This window comes from Tinamus guttatus, unplaced genomic scaffold (assembly GCF_059628265.1).
Source record: "Tinamus guttatus ecotype Peru unplaced genomic scaffold, ASM5962826v1 Tinamus_guttatus_pri_ptg000193l, whole genome shotgun sequence".
NCBI classification, from domain to species: Eukaryota; Metazoa; Chordata; class Aves; order Tinamiformes; family Tinamidae; genus Tinamus; species Tinamus guttatus.
The window spans coordinates 1,303,786-1,319,377 of NW_028288727.1; the positions used below are offsets into that span (position 1 = coordinate 1,303,786).

Here is a 15,592-nt window from a genome sequence, read left to right on the forward strand (position 1 = left end):
TAACACGCAGTGTTGGCATGAGTCAGATATGTTGGCTTTTTTTCATGATACTGTCTGCAGATTTTTGCTGACTCCTGTTAGTTTCTAAAAATGCCGTAGAGCTTCTGTTTTACAATCTGCGTACATCCAAGACGCACAGATTGTGGGAGTAGCTTCTTGCAGCTCCTCAGACTTCAAGTTCCCAAAAGAAGCAAAAGAAGCAGGTATAATGGCACCTATTCTATAACTACTCCATAGAAAACCTTAAGAAACAGGTAAAACAGAAGCATTAATCATCCCAGAAAGACTTGGTCATGCAAGCTTCTCAACAAACAAGACTGAACAGATTAACAACACTTTCTAACTACTGAGGGCTTTACAAGCGTCAGCTAACAAATTAATCTTGACAATAAACCCTTGCCTGACTAAATGATAGGATAGCTCTGCTTCCTAGTTTTCTGATGAGAGAAATCAGGGTGGAAAGCTAAAGCACGACAATTAAGAGAACTCAAGGCCACATGTCAGGCAGTAATAAAGAGGTAGGTCAGCTAGGTCACTCATACAGTTTCATACAAAACAAAACCAGAAATAGTAAGGAAAAGGTATATACATATATCTTTTATTTTCTCCTTTTATTTTTAAGCAAAGGTTCATACTGAGAAATACTTGCTGCATTAGGAATTATTTACTCAGCTGCATCCATCCTGATAGAGGACAACTCTTCACAGAAGAACTCAGTGCATCAGTCCTCACTCCTCCCATCACTCCATTTCCACCTTACCTCATCACACATACATGTGCCCCTGAATTTTAATCAGTCTTTGAAAAAAATAAAGTAAATTAATGGGCTCATTACATTCACATGTAAAAGGATTAAAACTACACATGAAGCACAGACTTCGGGTAACCTTCTACAGGAAGCATTCTAAATACTTAGGGTATTTAGGGTAGTTCACTATGTATTGCATTTTAATCTAATTAAATCCATTAATATAAATTAATCCTATGTTGCAAGAACTACTGCCTGCATTGATAACTGCACATAAAACAACTGCATTCCTGCAGTAATCTCACATAACACCACCCTAACAGACCTCACAGTGAGTACTCCCTGGCTACAGAGTATTGCCTCAGAGTAAGGGCCTGTATTAAGACATGTCCATTAAATGCCCTATTCAGGCCCACATCTGGGGAAACGCGTACTGTGGGGAAATGCTTAGAGCAAATTTCAGAAAGAAAGCATTTTTTCTGTGGTCCACATCAGAACATTATAAATCAAAACTCATATTTTAACAGAATGCAGGGAAAGAACAGAAGCTTTATCAGAGCTGGGGTATAAATGATGTCATGCCTTGCTGCAAACTGCCCTCTCCTTCACGTTAGAGGGAATTTGGACTGAGGAGCCACACCACACGTAGGACCCTTCCATGGAGGCTGTTGCTTCTGCCCTATTTCTAGACCTCGTTGTGCCCAAATGCACAGTCCAACCTCTGAAGCATCATAATTCATAATTCCTGTGATGTTTGTTACATTATTTTCTTCCTTCCTGTGATAGCGGGAAACAATTCTCCCATTTTAGAGAGGAATTCTCCCGTAACCTCCAGCAGAATGACCCGCAGAACTCAGTTTTCTCCTATGCAATGGGTCTCATATCCTAGTCATAAGTCAACACAGGCCAGGTGTGGCAAATGCCTAATCACTCCAAGAAATAAGAAAACCTCCTATTTTGTGGCTAGTTTATGACTGCCTCAGTGAGGGAAGAAAAATGTGGCACAATATTAGAAGTGACACCTAAGATAAATGGCATGCATTGATTTAGGCCTCAGTCCTGCCACCCTTGCCCACACAACTTATAACTTTATTTATGTGAACATCTAAAAGATTTAGCCCACGCCTTACCCATATGATAAGCCCTATCAGGATAAGGGAGGGAGAGAGTATAACTGGGGAATGTTTTAAAGTTAGACCAGTCTAATGGTGAGCTGCACAATGGAATAGGAAATATGAACACAGGTGTTGGTTACGAGAACCTGGTTTAGCTTTTCTCCTACAAATAATTATAATAAAAAATATCATTTGATTACTGTAATAACCACATATTGGGCTCAGCAGCCATATCATTACTTACTTTCTTTAGAAAGCAGGCCAAAAGTGTATCGCAATTTATTGTAATGAAGTTTAACAGTCCTTACAACAATTTCTGTGAGCATCAAGTAAAAACTGAAACATTCATGACAATTGAAACAGGACATATATGTACCTCCATGTTAAAGAAATCGATCACTGTTAAAAAAAATAAAAAAAAACTCTGAACTCTAAAAACTCTCCTTTCTATATTCACACTTCTGAGAATCTGTTACTAAGTCAATCTATATTTCTTGTCCTAACAAACTCTCAAATAAGAGAGAGTGAGAAAGTAATTAGGAAATAAGGAGAAAAATCCAATAAAACATTTTTTATAATAGTTAGCAATATTACAACTTCACATTCATATTCTACGGGTATTTCAGGCCTGCCTCAGATTTTAAAAAAAATGATTTTGAATTACTGTTATTAGCTTCAAAAGCACACTGATTTGTTGATACAAAATAATGTCAATTTCTTCCATAAAGTTGTTAGACTCTTTGCAAATAGACAGCAAAAATGATACAAGGAACAAAAATTGGCCTTTCAGCCTTTGTCACCTTCTTGATGCTGGGACACAGGGAAAGAACATAGGAGAGAGGAACGCAACTTTTGCCAACAGAGCCCTTCCCCTAGCATCATTACTACAACATTACTAAATTTTGAACCATGTTCTTCACACAGGATGCTTGAGAAACAGTGAGTATATTTTATAATTCACTCTAAATGCACAGTGACTTAGTTTGAGTGGAGGGAAGGTGTGAATGGTTCAGCTTGCTTAGGCACAGAATCAATTAAGTATTGTTTGGGAAGCACTGGTGAAGGAATAGGAAAATCCCTCTTGTGCTGCATGGCTACAGCTATACATCCTGAGTGTTTAGCTATTGAAAAATGCTGAGACACAGTCTGTTTTTTTTTTTTTTTTTTTTTTTTTTTTTTTTTTTTTTTTTTTTGCTTTTAAACTGATTTTTTCCTAAGGTACTTCTCAATTTAAGAACAAGCAGCACAGCCTGGCCCTGAATTGAGAATCTCCAGCACATGAACATCACTGAGGTGCAAGTTCAGAAGAGGGTGGAAATGTTTTCACTGTTAATGCTACATATTTACACTTTGAACACAAGCCATAATCACTAAATGACTTGTATATACTGTGCAGTAGATCTTAATAAATATATTAAAAAATCCACAATCAATACTGGGTCCTGTTCTCTTTTACTACTGCAAACCAGGAGTGAAAGAAGAATCACAACACTGCATAATGACAATGACTAATTTGCTATAATTAGCAATCACACATTTACTGCAAAATCCATCTCTGAGTGTGATCCTGAAGAAGAGAACCTTACCTAATACATGTTTGAGAAAAGCTGAATACGATCAGGCTCTTAGATGGGTGCAACAACAACAAAGAATATATATAGATATTTAATATCAAGGCTGAAATCTCAGATGAAAACCATTTAAGTATTCATTGATACCTGTCTTTCAGCTGACATAAATGGCATGAAAAACTCCTACAAGGAATGCACTAAGTGCAGTCCAAGACAAAAAGCACGGGTGTTGCTCAAGGAAGGAGGAAATACAGTGGTTATTTGGTGGTACTTTAGTTCTGCATATTTCAAAGGTGCTAGATTTTTCTTCAACCTAGACATGGAGCTTCCATCCTTTCTACCAATAAGTTTCATTCACTATTTATAAAAGTCGTAAATGAAGAGTGTCATCTGGCTTTAGCAAAGCACAGCTCTGGTCCAAGAACTCCATTCCAGTTACGATGTGGTAAATCTTTTCTTTTGCTTAAGCAGGTGATTTAACAAGGCACAAGAAAAATGTTTTCTGTAGTCCAAAACATCAACATTTGTCATAACACCTTTATAAACACACTAAGAATAATATGTATTCCAAGCATACCAGGATCAAAAGCTCTTGTATCATTGCAAAGAGGTATTAAACACTCTGGGGCCCAATTCTGCTTTTGCTAAATTCAACAATGCAGTAGAACTGACTAAGTCATTACTCTCTCCAAATACCAAAATACCCCTGAACTGCAATACTCATGTATCAGAAGTTTAAGCCAGCATTGCTCTAAGAGGTAATACTAAGAGGTAGCTTGGGTAAAGCATTCGCACAAAAGGAAAAAATAAAAAATAAAGGCATAAGAGCTCAGACTACCGTTATCGGTGAGCAACAATAATTCATTTTGTTGCTTTGTTTACAAAAGATTAAAGTAATAATTTGACCATGGTTCTATCAATTTAAAATGCCCTGCTAGATAAATATTTTTAAGATGTGTACCACAGGCCTTGTATTTAACAATGAATACATTTCGAGCTAATGTGCTGCCAAGCTCCAGCTCTCTTTCTAGCAGCTGAATTCTTGGATAAAATCATTTTGCAGGGTATGAGCAATGCAGTTCTGAAAATAGCATCACTGCAAAATGAAAGATGGCAAAGAACCTCTACAACACTGATTTATTTCAATGAAATTTCATCTCTCGATGATCAGTGTCTATTTTCAAGTTTTCAGCTGAATTTTCATACCTAGTAAAATGTAAGTCTATATAATTTGCCAATTTTCAGGCCCTGCCATAACAAAGAAAGAAAACCAGAATAATAAAAACCCATTTTCAATTAACCTCAAAATATGTAAAATGGAAAAATATTTTCCAGATCTGAATAATTTTCATATAGCACTACCACATGTGCAGATACACATACTATATATATATATAGATAGATATCTATATATATCTCAACAAGCTGTTTCACACTTGTCTTTAATATTCTTCCACTAGAAAAATATGCATTGGAGCGAGACCTTTTTTTTCCAAGTATCTGTGGTATCTTGTATAATGTGCAGCACACTGCCATGGGCTGCTGAGAAAACACTAAGAGGTGATATTGCGATATTGCATTTTCCTGATTTTAAGTGGATTACAGCTCCACATTTCTTTCTTATTCAGTATTCACATTTATTTACTATACACTTCAGCAGGGCTTTTCTGTTTGTTTTGTTTTTCTTCCCAATAGTGAAGATTATTAAATAGACTGAAAAAAATACAATATTCAAATGAGACAGGGCCTGATATTTTACAATCCATTAAGGTATCTGTCTTTTCTAATCAACTTCTGCTGTAAGCTTGACATTCTGCTATTAAAAATCTTATGCTAAAAAGATGCAATCACACACGTATGTGAGAGGTATCCAAGTTCCTAAGCATGACGGTAGAACTGTATGAGAAGAGCACATCATAAATACCTCCTACCTACACTCGGTCACTGACAGATTTTATATAGAAAGTGATGCTATAGCCCAAGCCTGGCTACACTCCCACCAGTGGCAGCCCAACACTTGTTAGGTCCATGTGCAGAAAGCAAAATCAGGAATCCCCCACTTGTGCGAGCCCTGTCTCGTAAGAGTTGTATGTACTTCTCTCAGTTGTCCTAATGACTCCAAAACAGCAAAGATGAATCACACAAATTAGAAATGGGAAGACACAGCTTCTTTTCCTAATGAATTCCTTGCCTCTCATGTCTACATGATACACACATACATAATACCTGCAAATACATATAATATATAGGACTGCAAATATATATATCACTATGCATATTTATCTTTAGATGTTTTATACCTATTTGGAATATAGCAGAGAACTTTAGTCTCTATTTTAAAATCCAGACATACTGAAAAGCCTTGATAGGAGGATGAAAGGTACAGAAAAGAAAGAGGTGGAGGAGGAAAATTAGGAAAGAAACCATGCAGACACTAAGCAATAACCAGAATAATGTCCCTGCAGGAACAATGCCATTGATATGCCTTCAGCCCTAAGTTTGACAAAATCAAAATATCACTGTTTTATTCTTTTACCGCAGTAGCCGGACTTATCCTCTGGCAGCATCTTTATATCACATGTTACTCATTATCAAATAAAGTATCAACACTGCTCTGGTATACTCTGTCAAAAGAATACTTAGCAATTACAACATATTTTTAAACTTAAAGCTGTTTGGTTTGGTGTCATACAAATAACAGTAAAAAGAAAGAGAGTCCTATGGTATTTTCATCACAAAAGTTGCAAAAACACACCTACATAATTGTATTTCTTTCTTAAGTCTAGATAGATACAGATGGTAAGTGTGTGTGGTTGCAAAGAAACAAGTGTGCTGTGCGCTGTGCTAGTAGTTACAGTGACAGGAGCACCATATAAAACAATATCCGCATACAAGTGCAAAATATCTGCAATGCTGCACCAGTAATCAAAATATTTGGGGTTGGAATACTAAAAATTAGAGCATAGTATTCTGTAAAATTCTAAAATATAATAGATTCCTAATACCTGACACAATTAAAATGAAACAGTTTAACTAAACCTCAAACATGTATCGATCGGTGGCTAAACATTACAGCTAAAGGTCAAGACATAATTACCACTACATTTAAATAGCCGATTAAGGAAAGGCTTCAACATCGGAAGCAACAAATGTGATTATATCCCCGTGTCAGGTTTTCAATGAAAGATTAAGGCTCACACTCCATATACCACACACCTGCACTTGAAATTCTCTGGATATTGCTGGGGAAATATATCAAAGCCTTTCTGCCTTGTCAGAGAAATAAAAATCAATCAAATGAATGAGATTCTATCAAACTGGCTTTGCTAAACCTTCGGCGCTTTTTTTTTTTTTCAAACTAAAAATATGTTATACTCATAAGCAGTGATATGGAATTCTGAATGTTTTAGGAAAAAACAGAAGAAAAAGATGACAGAAGGAAAAGTAATTGTTCAGTGATGAGCTGTTGATAAAATCTCAGACTACACAGCCTTAAATATGTGTATTTTTTTCATAAAACACGTGGGCAATAGTGCTGCCTCAAATCAACTTTTCAACTAAAACTTAAAAGAGAAAAATAGACTGAAAAGAGTGGGAAAAAGGCAGACAGGTACATAACATCAGCTAATACTTGTTAATATCCCTTCTCTCCTTTATTCTCTTCTTTTTTTTTTCTTATTTTTAATATTCTTAAAATACAGAATCATTCCCATTAAGGGCGCTCCTATTTGTGTCACTTCCCTTTGTTCTTCCCCACTTGCCATCTATAGCAGGAAGCCAAACACCACTAACTATCAAGCGTTGAAAGGCAGCCATAAAATTGTTTTCCGTTTCACCTGTTACACCATTACTTTTGCAAAGCAGCTCTCCCTGTAGCAACCTGTTGTGCCGTCTCCTAAATGAACCAAATCTTATTTGCACTTTTATTTATTTTTCCAAGGGGAAACATTACTATGAAAGATGGACAGGCACTGTAGATCGGTTCTCCAATATTTCTTTAGAATGATAATAACAAAAAGAAAACTAACAGTAATTAGATTGTTTGAAATGCAGAAATGCTAACTAGTAGACTAGCGTACTACAGTATTTTGGATCACTTAATCACAGATGTACCTTATAATTAGAGATTAATTATAAAACAAGCACAATTTCCGTTATCATGGCTGACAGTAAGAAAAATTCGGAATGGAAGTAGCAGGCACAGACAGAGCGACAAAGAAAATCTTAAAGAAATACTATGTAATGACATAGTAAAAAAATACCTACAGTTCTGTTTGAAATCATAAAGTCTTTTTATTCTAGTATGTTCCACATTCTTTCCCTTTATCCTCTATGTGTTTATCTAATCTATAAAGTGTAATTAGTTTTGTAGGACATACTTTCCCTATGTATTTCCAGTCAAATGCAGGTCAAATACATGTAAAGCACTGCTTAAAAAAGCCCAAGCTTTATATTTCCTCACTCTTGCTTTCACATGGCACATCATTATAAACTACAACAAAAATACCTTTTAAAGATAATTTTCACTTCACATCTCTGTTTATTCACTTAGAAGATATTAAATGAGTATTTTGCACTTATCTTTTCATTCCCTTCTTTCACTTAGCAGCACGAGGAGCCCTTTGAGTCATAACGGCCCCGGTGCTCAGAACTGAATCCAATTATAACAACCCACCAGCAGTACTAATTGGTGAAAATGCATTGCTGGTAATTGCTGTAAACTCATCCTTGTGCACATAATGAACGAGGCAATAAATTCTAGCTGGCGTTAAACAATAGGGAAGTCCACCATTAGCACTGGTTTTCTTATGCAAAATGCATTAAAGTGAGTCATCCACTTAAAAGTGGACCCAGATTCAGGGACTAAAGTAAGTGCTTCCAATAAATAAATAAATAAATAAAGGGAGGAAGGACTGGGGAAAAAAAGAAAAAGAAAAAAACACGGTTAACAGTCCATAATATTTATTATTAACAGCCCATAATATTTATTATTAGAGGAAAAAAAATAAGCTGAGTATGAAATATGGTATTTGGAGTTATTTCTCCCCTTTTTTATTTCCTGCATTTCATTGTGCGCGCCTTGCACCGCTCTGGGCAACACTTTCATGCTAATGAGCATGCAGCGCTTTAAAGGTCCCTGTGTCGCCGTCACGCGAAATCCGGAGCTGCTCCGAGCCGGGAACATCCCGCAGGCGGCCAGGCCGGCGCAGACCCCGCTGTGGCCTCGGGGGCCGCGGACACGGGGGCACCCACGCACAGCCCCAACGAGCATTAAAAAAAATCCTGGAAGGGTCAGAGCGGCCGCGGTGGCCACCGAGTGTGTCCGGGAAAGAGGGAGCCGAGACGCGTGTGCCCAACTCCCAGCAACGCTGCCCTGCCCTGTTCTGCGGGCAAGAAAATTCTTTTGTCATGTTATGTTAAATAAAAACGCCTAAGTTATTTTTATTGTTTTCCCCCTCTTTTCTTTTTTCCTTTCCCCGAGGAGTAGCGCTAAAACTCCGGCCAAACTGCGCTGAGGGGGCGGGCTCCAGGGAACTCGAAACTTTCCTCGCGGCTCCGGCCGCGCACGGGGCTCCGCGGGCGCGGAGCGGCTCCCGGCCCTCGAATTCCTGCCCTGTCTCCCTCGCCGCCTCTTCCCGGGGGGACTTTATTTCCCGAGGGGATTTTCGGCGCGCTCCCTCCCCGCCCGCCGCGGAACTTACGTGGTGGCGGAGGGGAAGGGTCCTTCCGAGGAGAGGTTGAGCACGAGCGACTGGAAAAGTGTCAGGCTGAAGACCAGCAGCCAGCCAGCAGCCATCTTCCTGATCGAAGATCGATTCCCACCCGCCCCCCTTGTCCCCGACCCGGCAACGACGATAACAACAATAACGAGGCTAAATTAAATTAGTGCCGGGGGTGGGGGGGCCCCGGCGGTTTTTAAAGCCTCCCCCCCAGCCCACCCCCCACCCCCTCGCAGGCGCAGCGCGGCGGAGCGCGGAGCAGAGCGCGCTCGGGGTGGGGAGGAGGAGGAGGGCTGAGGAGGAAGGAGGAGGAACGATGGAGAGCTGGGGGTGGAGAGGGGGAAGCGGAGGACGGGAGAGGAGAGCGAGCGCTCCGCGCTACCCGCGCCGCGGCTCCGGCTCCATCCGCTCCGCCGCCATCAGCGCTACTTTTGTAGCGGGGCCCCCGCGCGCCCGTCCCCGATTTATCCCCCTTCTCGCAGAGTGGAGGGAGGAGGAGGAGGAGGGAGGGGAGGAGGCAGCGGGCGGGGTAGGGGCTCCCGAAGGGAGAGGAGGGAAGAAGAGTTGGCGAAAGGAGGAGCGGCGAAGGGGGAGGTTTCTCCCGGCTTCCCCGCGGGCGCGGGGGCGGCCGCGCTCCCTACAAGGAGCCGCGGAGCCCTGCGGAGCCGCCGCGGCTTCGTGCCGCACCTCGGGGCCGCGCGGCCGCTATTTTTAAACGCGCTTCGTGCGTTATTTGAATCTTCCCCCGCCGCTGCCACCTCCCCCCGGCAGCAGCAGCAGCCGCCGCCTCACACCGTGTGCTGCTGTGCATTGCAGACAGGGAGGCATATATATGCGTATTATATATATACATTATATTTTATATATATTTTTAAAACCCCTTATCTCCTTTTCGCTTTCACGCGTGGCCGCGGAGGTGCCGCCACCCGCGCAAGAGCCGCCCCCGCGGGGCCCCGGGCCCGGCCCCCCCGCGCCTCCAGCCCTGCCGCTATTTCCAGCCTCTCTGGGAAGGGCCCTGGGCAGATTCCTGTCCCAGCGCGTGTTTAATCCGCGGCCGCGTATCCCGGCGCGGGAGCAGCTCCGTGTTGTCCGCAAAAAGACGAGACAGGTGATCAGGGGGTGCATGTCGTGGTTATTTAGTGAAGCAATTAAAACTTCAGTGACAGTTCTGGTGTTCTTTGTGCCTTTTTTTTTTTTTCCTTTCTGCATTTGAGGTAATTAATCCAACAGGTGGCAAGAATAGAGCAGACCCTCTATTGGTCTTGTCTCCTCTCCTGCTGTATCATAGGGTCTTGAACGTGTTAACTTACAGCTAGTTCTGTGACACCCAAAAGTGCTTTCTTTTCTATACTAAGGGTGGCAGAAGGACCAAGGCTGAGGTCTCACATCTAGGTGAGACCGCAAGGTAGGGAGAGACTGGGAGAATGTTGTGCAGGACCGGAGAAGAAGAGTGTGCAGAGAAGAGGTGGAGGAAGGTTTTTCATGTGCCAAAAGCAGCATATGGAGCAAAAGCGCAAAGGTAAGAGGCTGGAAAGATGTGGGAGCTAAGGTTGCCCAACCCCATGCAAGGCTACTTCTTCTCACTGCTGTGTCCCCACAGGATAGTGAGATAGTATCTATCTAAGGGGGAATCACTTCAGTTAGAAAAATGACTCTTCCTCAGATTCCCCTGCATCTACTTCTTACACATCTCCTAACGTCAGCCCAATTTCATGTGTCACCTCCGCTGGAGTCCTCCAAGCGGTCATTCCTCTACTAGTGGTGTCCTGGCACCCATCCTGTAGCGGCACATGGAAATTCAGAACGAGGAGTGTGGGCTGCTGACATTCCCCCCTGCCCTTCCCTATCCCAAGGCCACCACAGTCACCAGGGACCCCAGGGCTCTTGTGTGGGTACCCAGCGGGAGGGCGTTCACGCTCAATGTGCACCGGTGCCCAGAGACCCATTAGTAAACCATTAGTAAATGCAGAGCACAGGGCAACGTAGGAAGAATTTCTTCATCATTAGTGTAATTTCCTGTATGCATGCATAGGTGAGGCTGCATTCATCATTTACAGAGCTCCAGGAGGCCATCCTTATTACATCGTTATAATAATTTCAATGACAGTAACCCAGCGCAACGCATGGGTCTGGTGGCACTTCATCCAGATCATAAGGATTTCAGCAGTACCAAGATGATGTTATGGTAGCTGAAATATGAAATTTTTCATATTTCATGAAACATGAAAAGGATGCTAGAAAAAACATTACTATTTTTCATATAAACAGTACTTGAAGTATCAAGGCTACTGTGCTAAATATTACAACTATGTAACGACTCCCAGCAAAGTACCAGTTCTGCAATGAACAGCACTTAGATGAAAATGCTGGTCTGCATGGAGCTCAGTGAAGCTCTGGGGTGAAGATGAGCAAGGAAGGATGTGTGTGCTGCAGCATGGAGGAAAAATGCCCAGGTTAGCTCTAAACAGGCTAATTCAGGTAGGAGAAGCAGCCCAGAGTGGAACATAAACATGGATGAGAGCACAGGTTACCTCTGGGGATCTCATGGGAAGGCTCAGGTGTCCGATACACAACCCAAGCTCAGCCTGCAAGCTCTACAAGATTTACAAGTAAGCTTGGACCTGAGCCCAGCTTTGAGAAAACCTGGAGTCAAATAACAGTTTTCCTTCAAAATTGCGTGAAGCTCAGAGCTGGCTTTTGAAGTTTTGCATTTATTAGAGTCTGAAACACAGAAAATCAATGCCACCCTGAAGCAGAGAGAAGAAAAGATTACATAAATTCCAGGAATAATGTGTTACTGTTAACTCACTCGTTATTCCACATATTTATTTATGCTGTTAAAGTGTGTTTATTTACAAGGCAATTAATGAGGTTGCATAATGTTTACAAACATTGACCTCATCCTACAAACGAGCATGGATGTGAGTAATTGTACTCAACTGACTTCTCACTAGCTTTGACGGGAAGGTAAGGTTGACCTAGTATATAATATTTGCAAAATTGAGATTCTTGGTATTTCTTCATATTCCTGTAACCCAGAAAAGAAAAGTCCATTTTCATCATGAATTTTTGAAAAGCCATTAAAACCCCCTAAATGACCAATTTATTAACATTTGATGATTATGTTCCATATGCAGTCATATTTTACAGTATTTAAATATTTGATTTCTATTTAGAATAATGTGGCACTGTTGATATAATTCATCTGCCTTAGGGTTCCTAAAGATGTATTATGGTTGACAAATCATCTTTTTTAAGTACTTGAATATGGATTTGGATGACAAACCACAGAAGTAAATCTTTCTTCATTCTTACTTCACCTCATTCTCAATTTATTGCCCATCATATCTGACTGAGACCTTTCCGTGAAGGAGGCTGTGACTGGCAGGGATTAATATAAAGATGAGGTCTGTCGAGCAAAAAGTTTGCTCTGCAACTACTGGAATTTCTGAGAATCTTCAAATTGATCCTGGTAGTCCTTCATCTGAAATAAAATTCATTATTGAAAATGCAGCATTTATTTTTCATCAAAGGCTTCTTCTAAATTATATTTATCAGTAATGAGTATGAATTCATGACCAAGCCTTTATCCTTAATCTCTTTTTCTGAGTTTTTATATATATATATATATATATATATATATATATATATATTATCGTGCTTTTGGGTGTTTGTTTGTTTGTTTTGTCTTGGGTTTTTTTGGGCAGGGGAATGTTAGATTCAGCGAATTAGTGGTAGATGTTAGTGGCCATGAACCTATTTTTCACCAAGGTAAGTGCACTTAATGTCATTCATTTCAGCCAGAAGGTGCTTGCTGAAATAATGCAAATAAAAAAAGTATGACAAGGTCCTAATCAATGCCACCACAACAGCAATACATGGTTTTCTTCCTGGCATATAGTATCATCTTTATGCCTGCATGTTATGCAGGACAGGAGGGGGGTAAGCAGATGTAGCAACTCTTACTCTGTTTAGCCATGCGGGGGTGACTAGTGAGTGCAGGCAGGCTGATCTCAAATTCTATTTTCAGGGGAAAAAAAAAAAAAAAAAAAAAACCTCTTATTGAAGTCTGTGCCAGATGGGAATGCAGGATCTGGCCCGCTGCAAGTGAGCTGAATTGTTTTGCATATTTGAATTGGATATCACTTCATATTATTTAAAACTTTATGAGCTACATCCAACTCAGTCAATACCCTAAAATTAAAAAAAAAAAGAAGAAGAAAAAAAGGAATTTAGTCCTCACCCCTGTCTTTATTGTCATTTTTATGAGTGAGCTGAACCTGTCAGCAAAATTTTCCTACCTGATCTAAGTGTGGTTTTATTTTTTATTCTTATAGTTAAATTTGAGAAAAAGGTTTAATTTTAGTGATAAGAGCAGGGAAGTATGAATTTTCCCATGGCAGATTTTTTTTTTTTTTGACACTTGTGTTAAAACAATAATTATTCTAAGATAGTTTAATATTGAACCTTGGAGCCTAGCTTAAGAAATATTCTCTCTGTGAAGAAGGAAAAAAATTATTTTAAAATGAAGTGCCAAAAATATGAAACTTTATCCCTTTAAGGAGGCAGCATAATTCAGGGTTTACTGAAATATCACTGATCCAGGTGCCTCTACGGTGTAGCACTAAGTGGAGATAATAGTTTGGTTCTGAAAGGCAGTCTATGTGTGCTATTATTATTATTATTATTATTATGCTTTTGAGTTTGGAAGCAGAATGATCTTTCTCATTCAAAAATCACTGCACACTGCCCCACTGTGTAATATAGAAATGTTCATTGTAAATCTCATATATTGATGTTGTGACACCGTTCACAGAAAACCATAAATGTCAGTAATCTTGCTGGAGGAAACCCTCAATTATAAATGTTAAAGCACAGTATGTTCTGAGCTTGTAAAGAAATCTAAGTAAGTACTGTCTATATGAATAGCACGTATGTTTTATAAAGGGACAGGTTTATATGACAAGATATTTTTGTATAATCCTGTTTATCTTCCTCCCAGCCCCTAATCTATTTTAACTTGGTTTATTCCATTTCTACCATTATCTTTGAAAAGGCACTTTATATTTTTAAAATTAAAGTATTATAAAATATGTATATTTTCCACTTTACCTCCCAAATAATGCATTTTGTTCCCAAATTTTCTCCAAGCCAAGTTTTCATCTTGCAATATTCATCCTTACACCCATAGAGGCTTTTCTAAACCTGAGAATGCTTCAGTCTTGAGATCTTTTATCTTACAATTCTTTAGCTCTAAGAAAGACTACTTTGCCCTATTGGAAAAGGAGAGTTGGATTTCTGAGATGCCAGTCAGAATAATCATAGCAAACAACTTCTCCCCTTCCAGGTGTGCTGGAGTCGGCCCAGTAACTCATAGCTAGTTAACCTATCTAACCTAATTAACCAGTTGATGAGGAAAGCTGCATTCTGAAGTTGTTAGATTCTAACCCTAAATATTCTTATACAATAAAACTTTGTTCTTCCTGTTCCTCAGAGCACTTGGACGAGACCTGTCCTTGCATTACCATATGTCCTTGCACTGTGTATTCATCTTTGATTTGTGACTAATCTTCTAATGCAGGGCTTTAGAGTGGTAGAAATAGACACGTGCCGTTCTTTTATAAACATGGAATAATGTCTGTTTACTTTTTTTTTTCCCTAAATAGCCTCCTGTAAACAGAAGCCTAAGTAAACAGAATCTTATGTGACATCTATATAGCTCTATTTTCTACCTATTTCAAATACTTACTTGAACACTGCTATTGGCTATTATTATTGTTACTCACTTCTACACAACACTAGGATAAGGAGAAATTCTAGCAGATATAGCACAATATTACAGTAAGTTGGAAAGGTCTTGCAAAGAGCCTGTGTCAGAGAAAATAATTGAATGCAATCTCCTGAACTCTGGCAGAGCAACTGGAGCCCCTTTGCTCTTTTTCTTTTTATTAATAATCGTTTGTCCATGGCTCTGACAACTATCATTTTCCTGGATTCTGCAGAAATCGTGCAAAATGGGTGAAACCCATGAGCTCTCACAGCAGCCAGATCCAGACACCACTTTGGGAAGTTCAAGGGGACAAACTAAAGCTTGTCTGAGATGCAGCTCCCTGCTTTGGGATCCCAGTTTCGACTGTTTTCATTCTGCAAGCTGGGGGATGCAGAGGGAGCCCCTTCAGGGAAGGGAACTTTCTTTTGTCTTGTCCAGATTAATTAAATACTGCAACGACTGAGCATTTCATTAAAGGACAGCAGGGCAAGAGACCTGTGCTCCCAGCTGAGAGTGAAAACCCCTTGGCCACAGGTATACCTGGACATGGTGTCATACAGGAACAAGGCAGCGTGCTCTCCAGCGCAGCGTTTGCGGTGACTATCAGATCACTGACCTTCCCATGCCTTTAGATTTAATGCCTAGTAAAAACTAAGGATTTCAGATCC

General features: G+C 40.2%; 1 protein-coding gene across 3 annotated transcripts in view; it reads right to left on the reverse strand.

Moving 5' to 3' along the window:
* The window catches only part of CACNA2D1 (calcium voltage-gated channel auxiliary subunit alpha2delta 1), a 341,896-nt gene extending 332,261 nt beyond the window's left edge, over positions 1–9,635 (reverse strand). For all 3 annotated transcript variants that reach the window (XM_088523514.1, XM_088523513.1, XM_088523511.1), the window contains exon 1: positions 9,137–9,635. In XM_088523514.1, coding sequence (XP_088379640.1) covers positions 9,137–9,231 — 95 coding nt within the window. In that variant the 5' untranslated portion in view covers positions 9,232–9,635. The remainder of the gene's footprint in view (positions 1–9,136) is intronic.
* Positions 9,636–15,592: the final 5,957 nt, after the last annotated feature.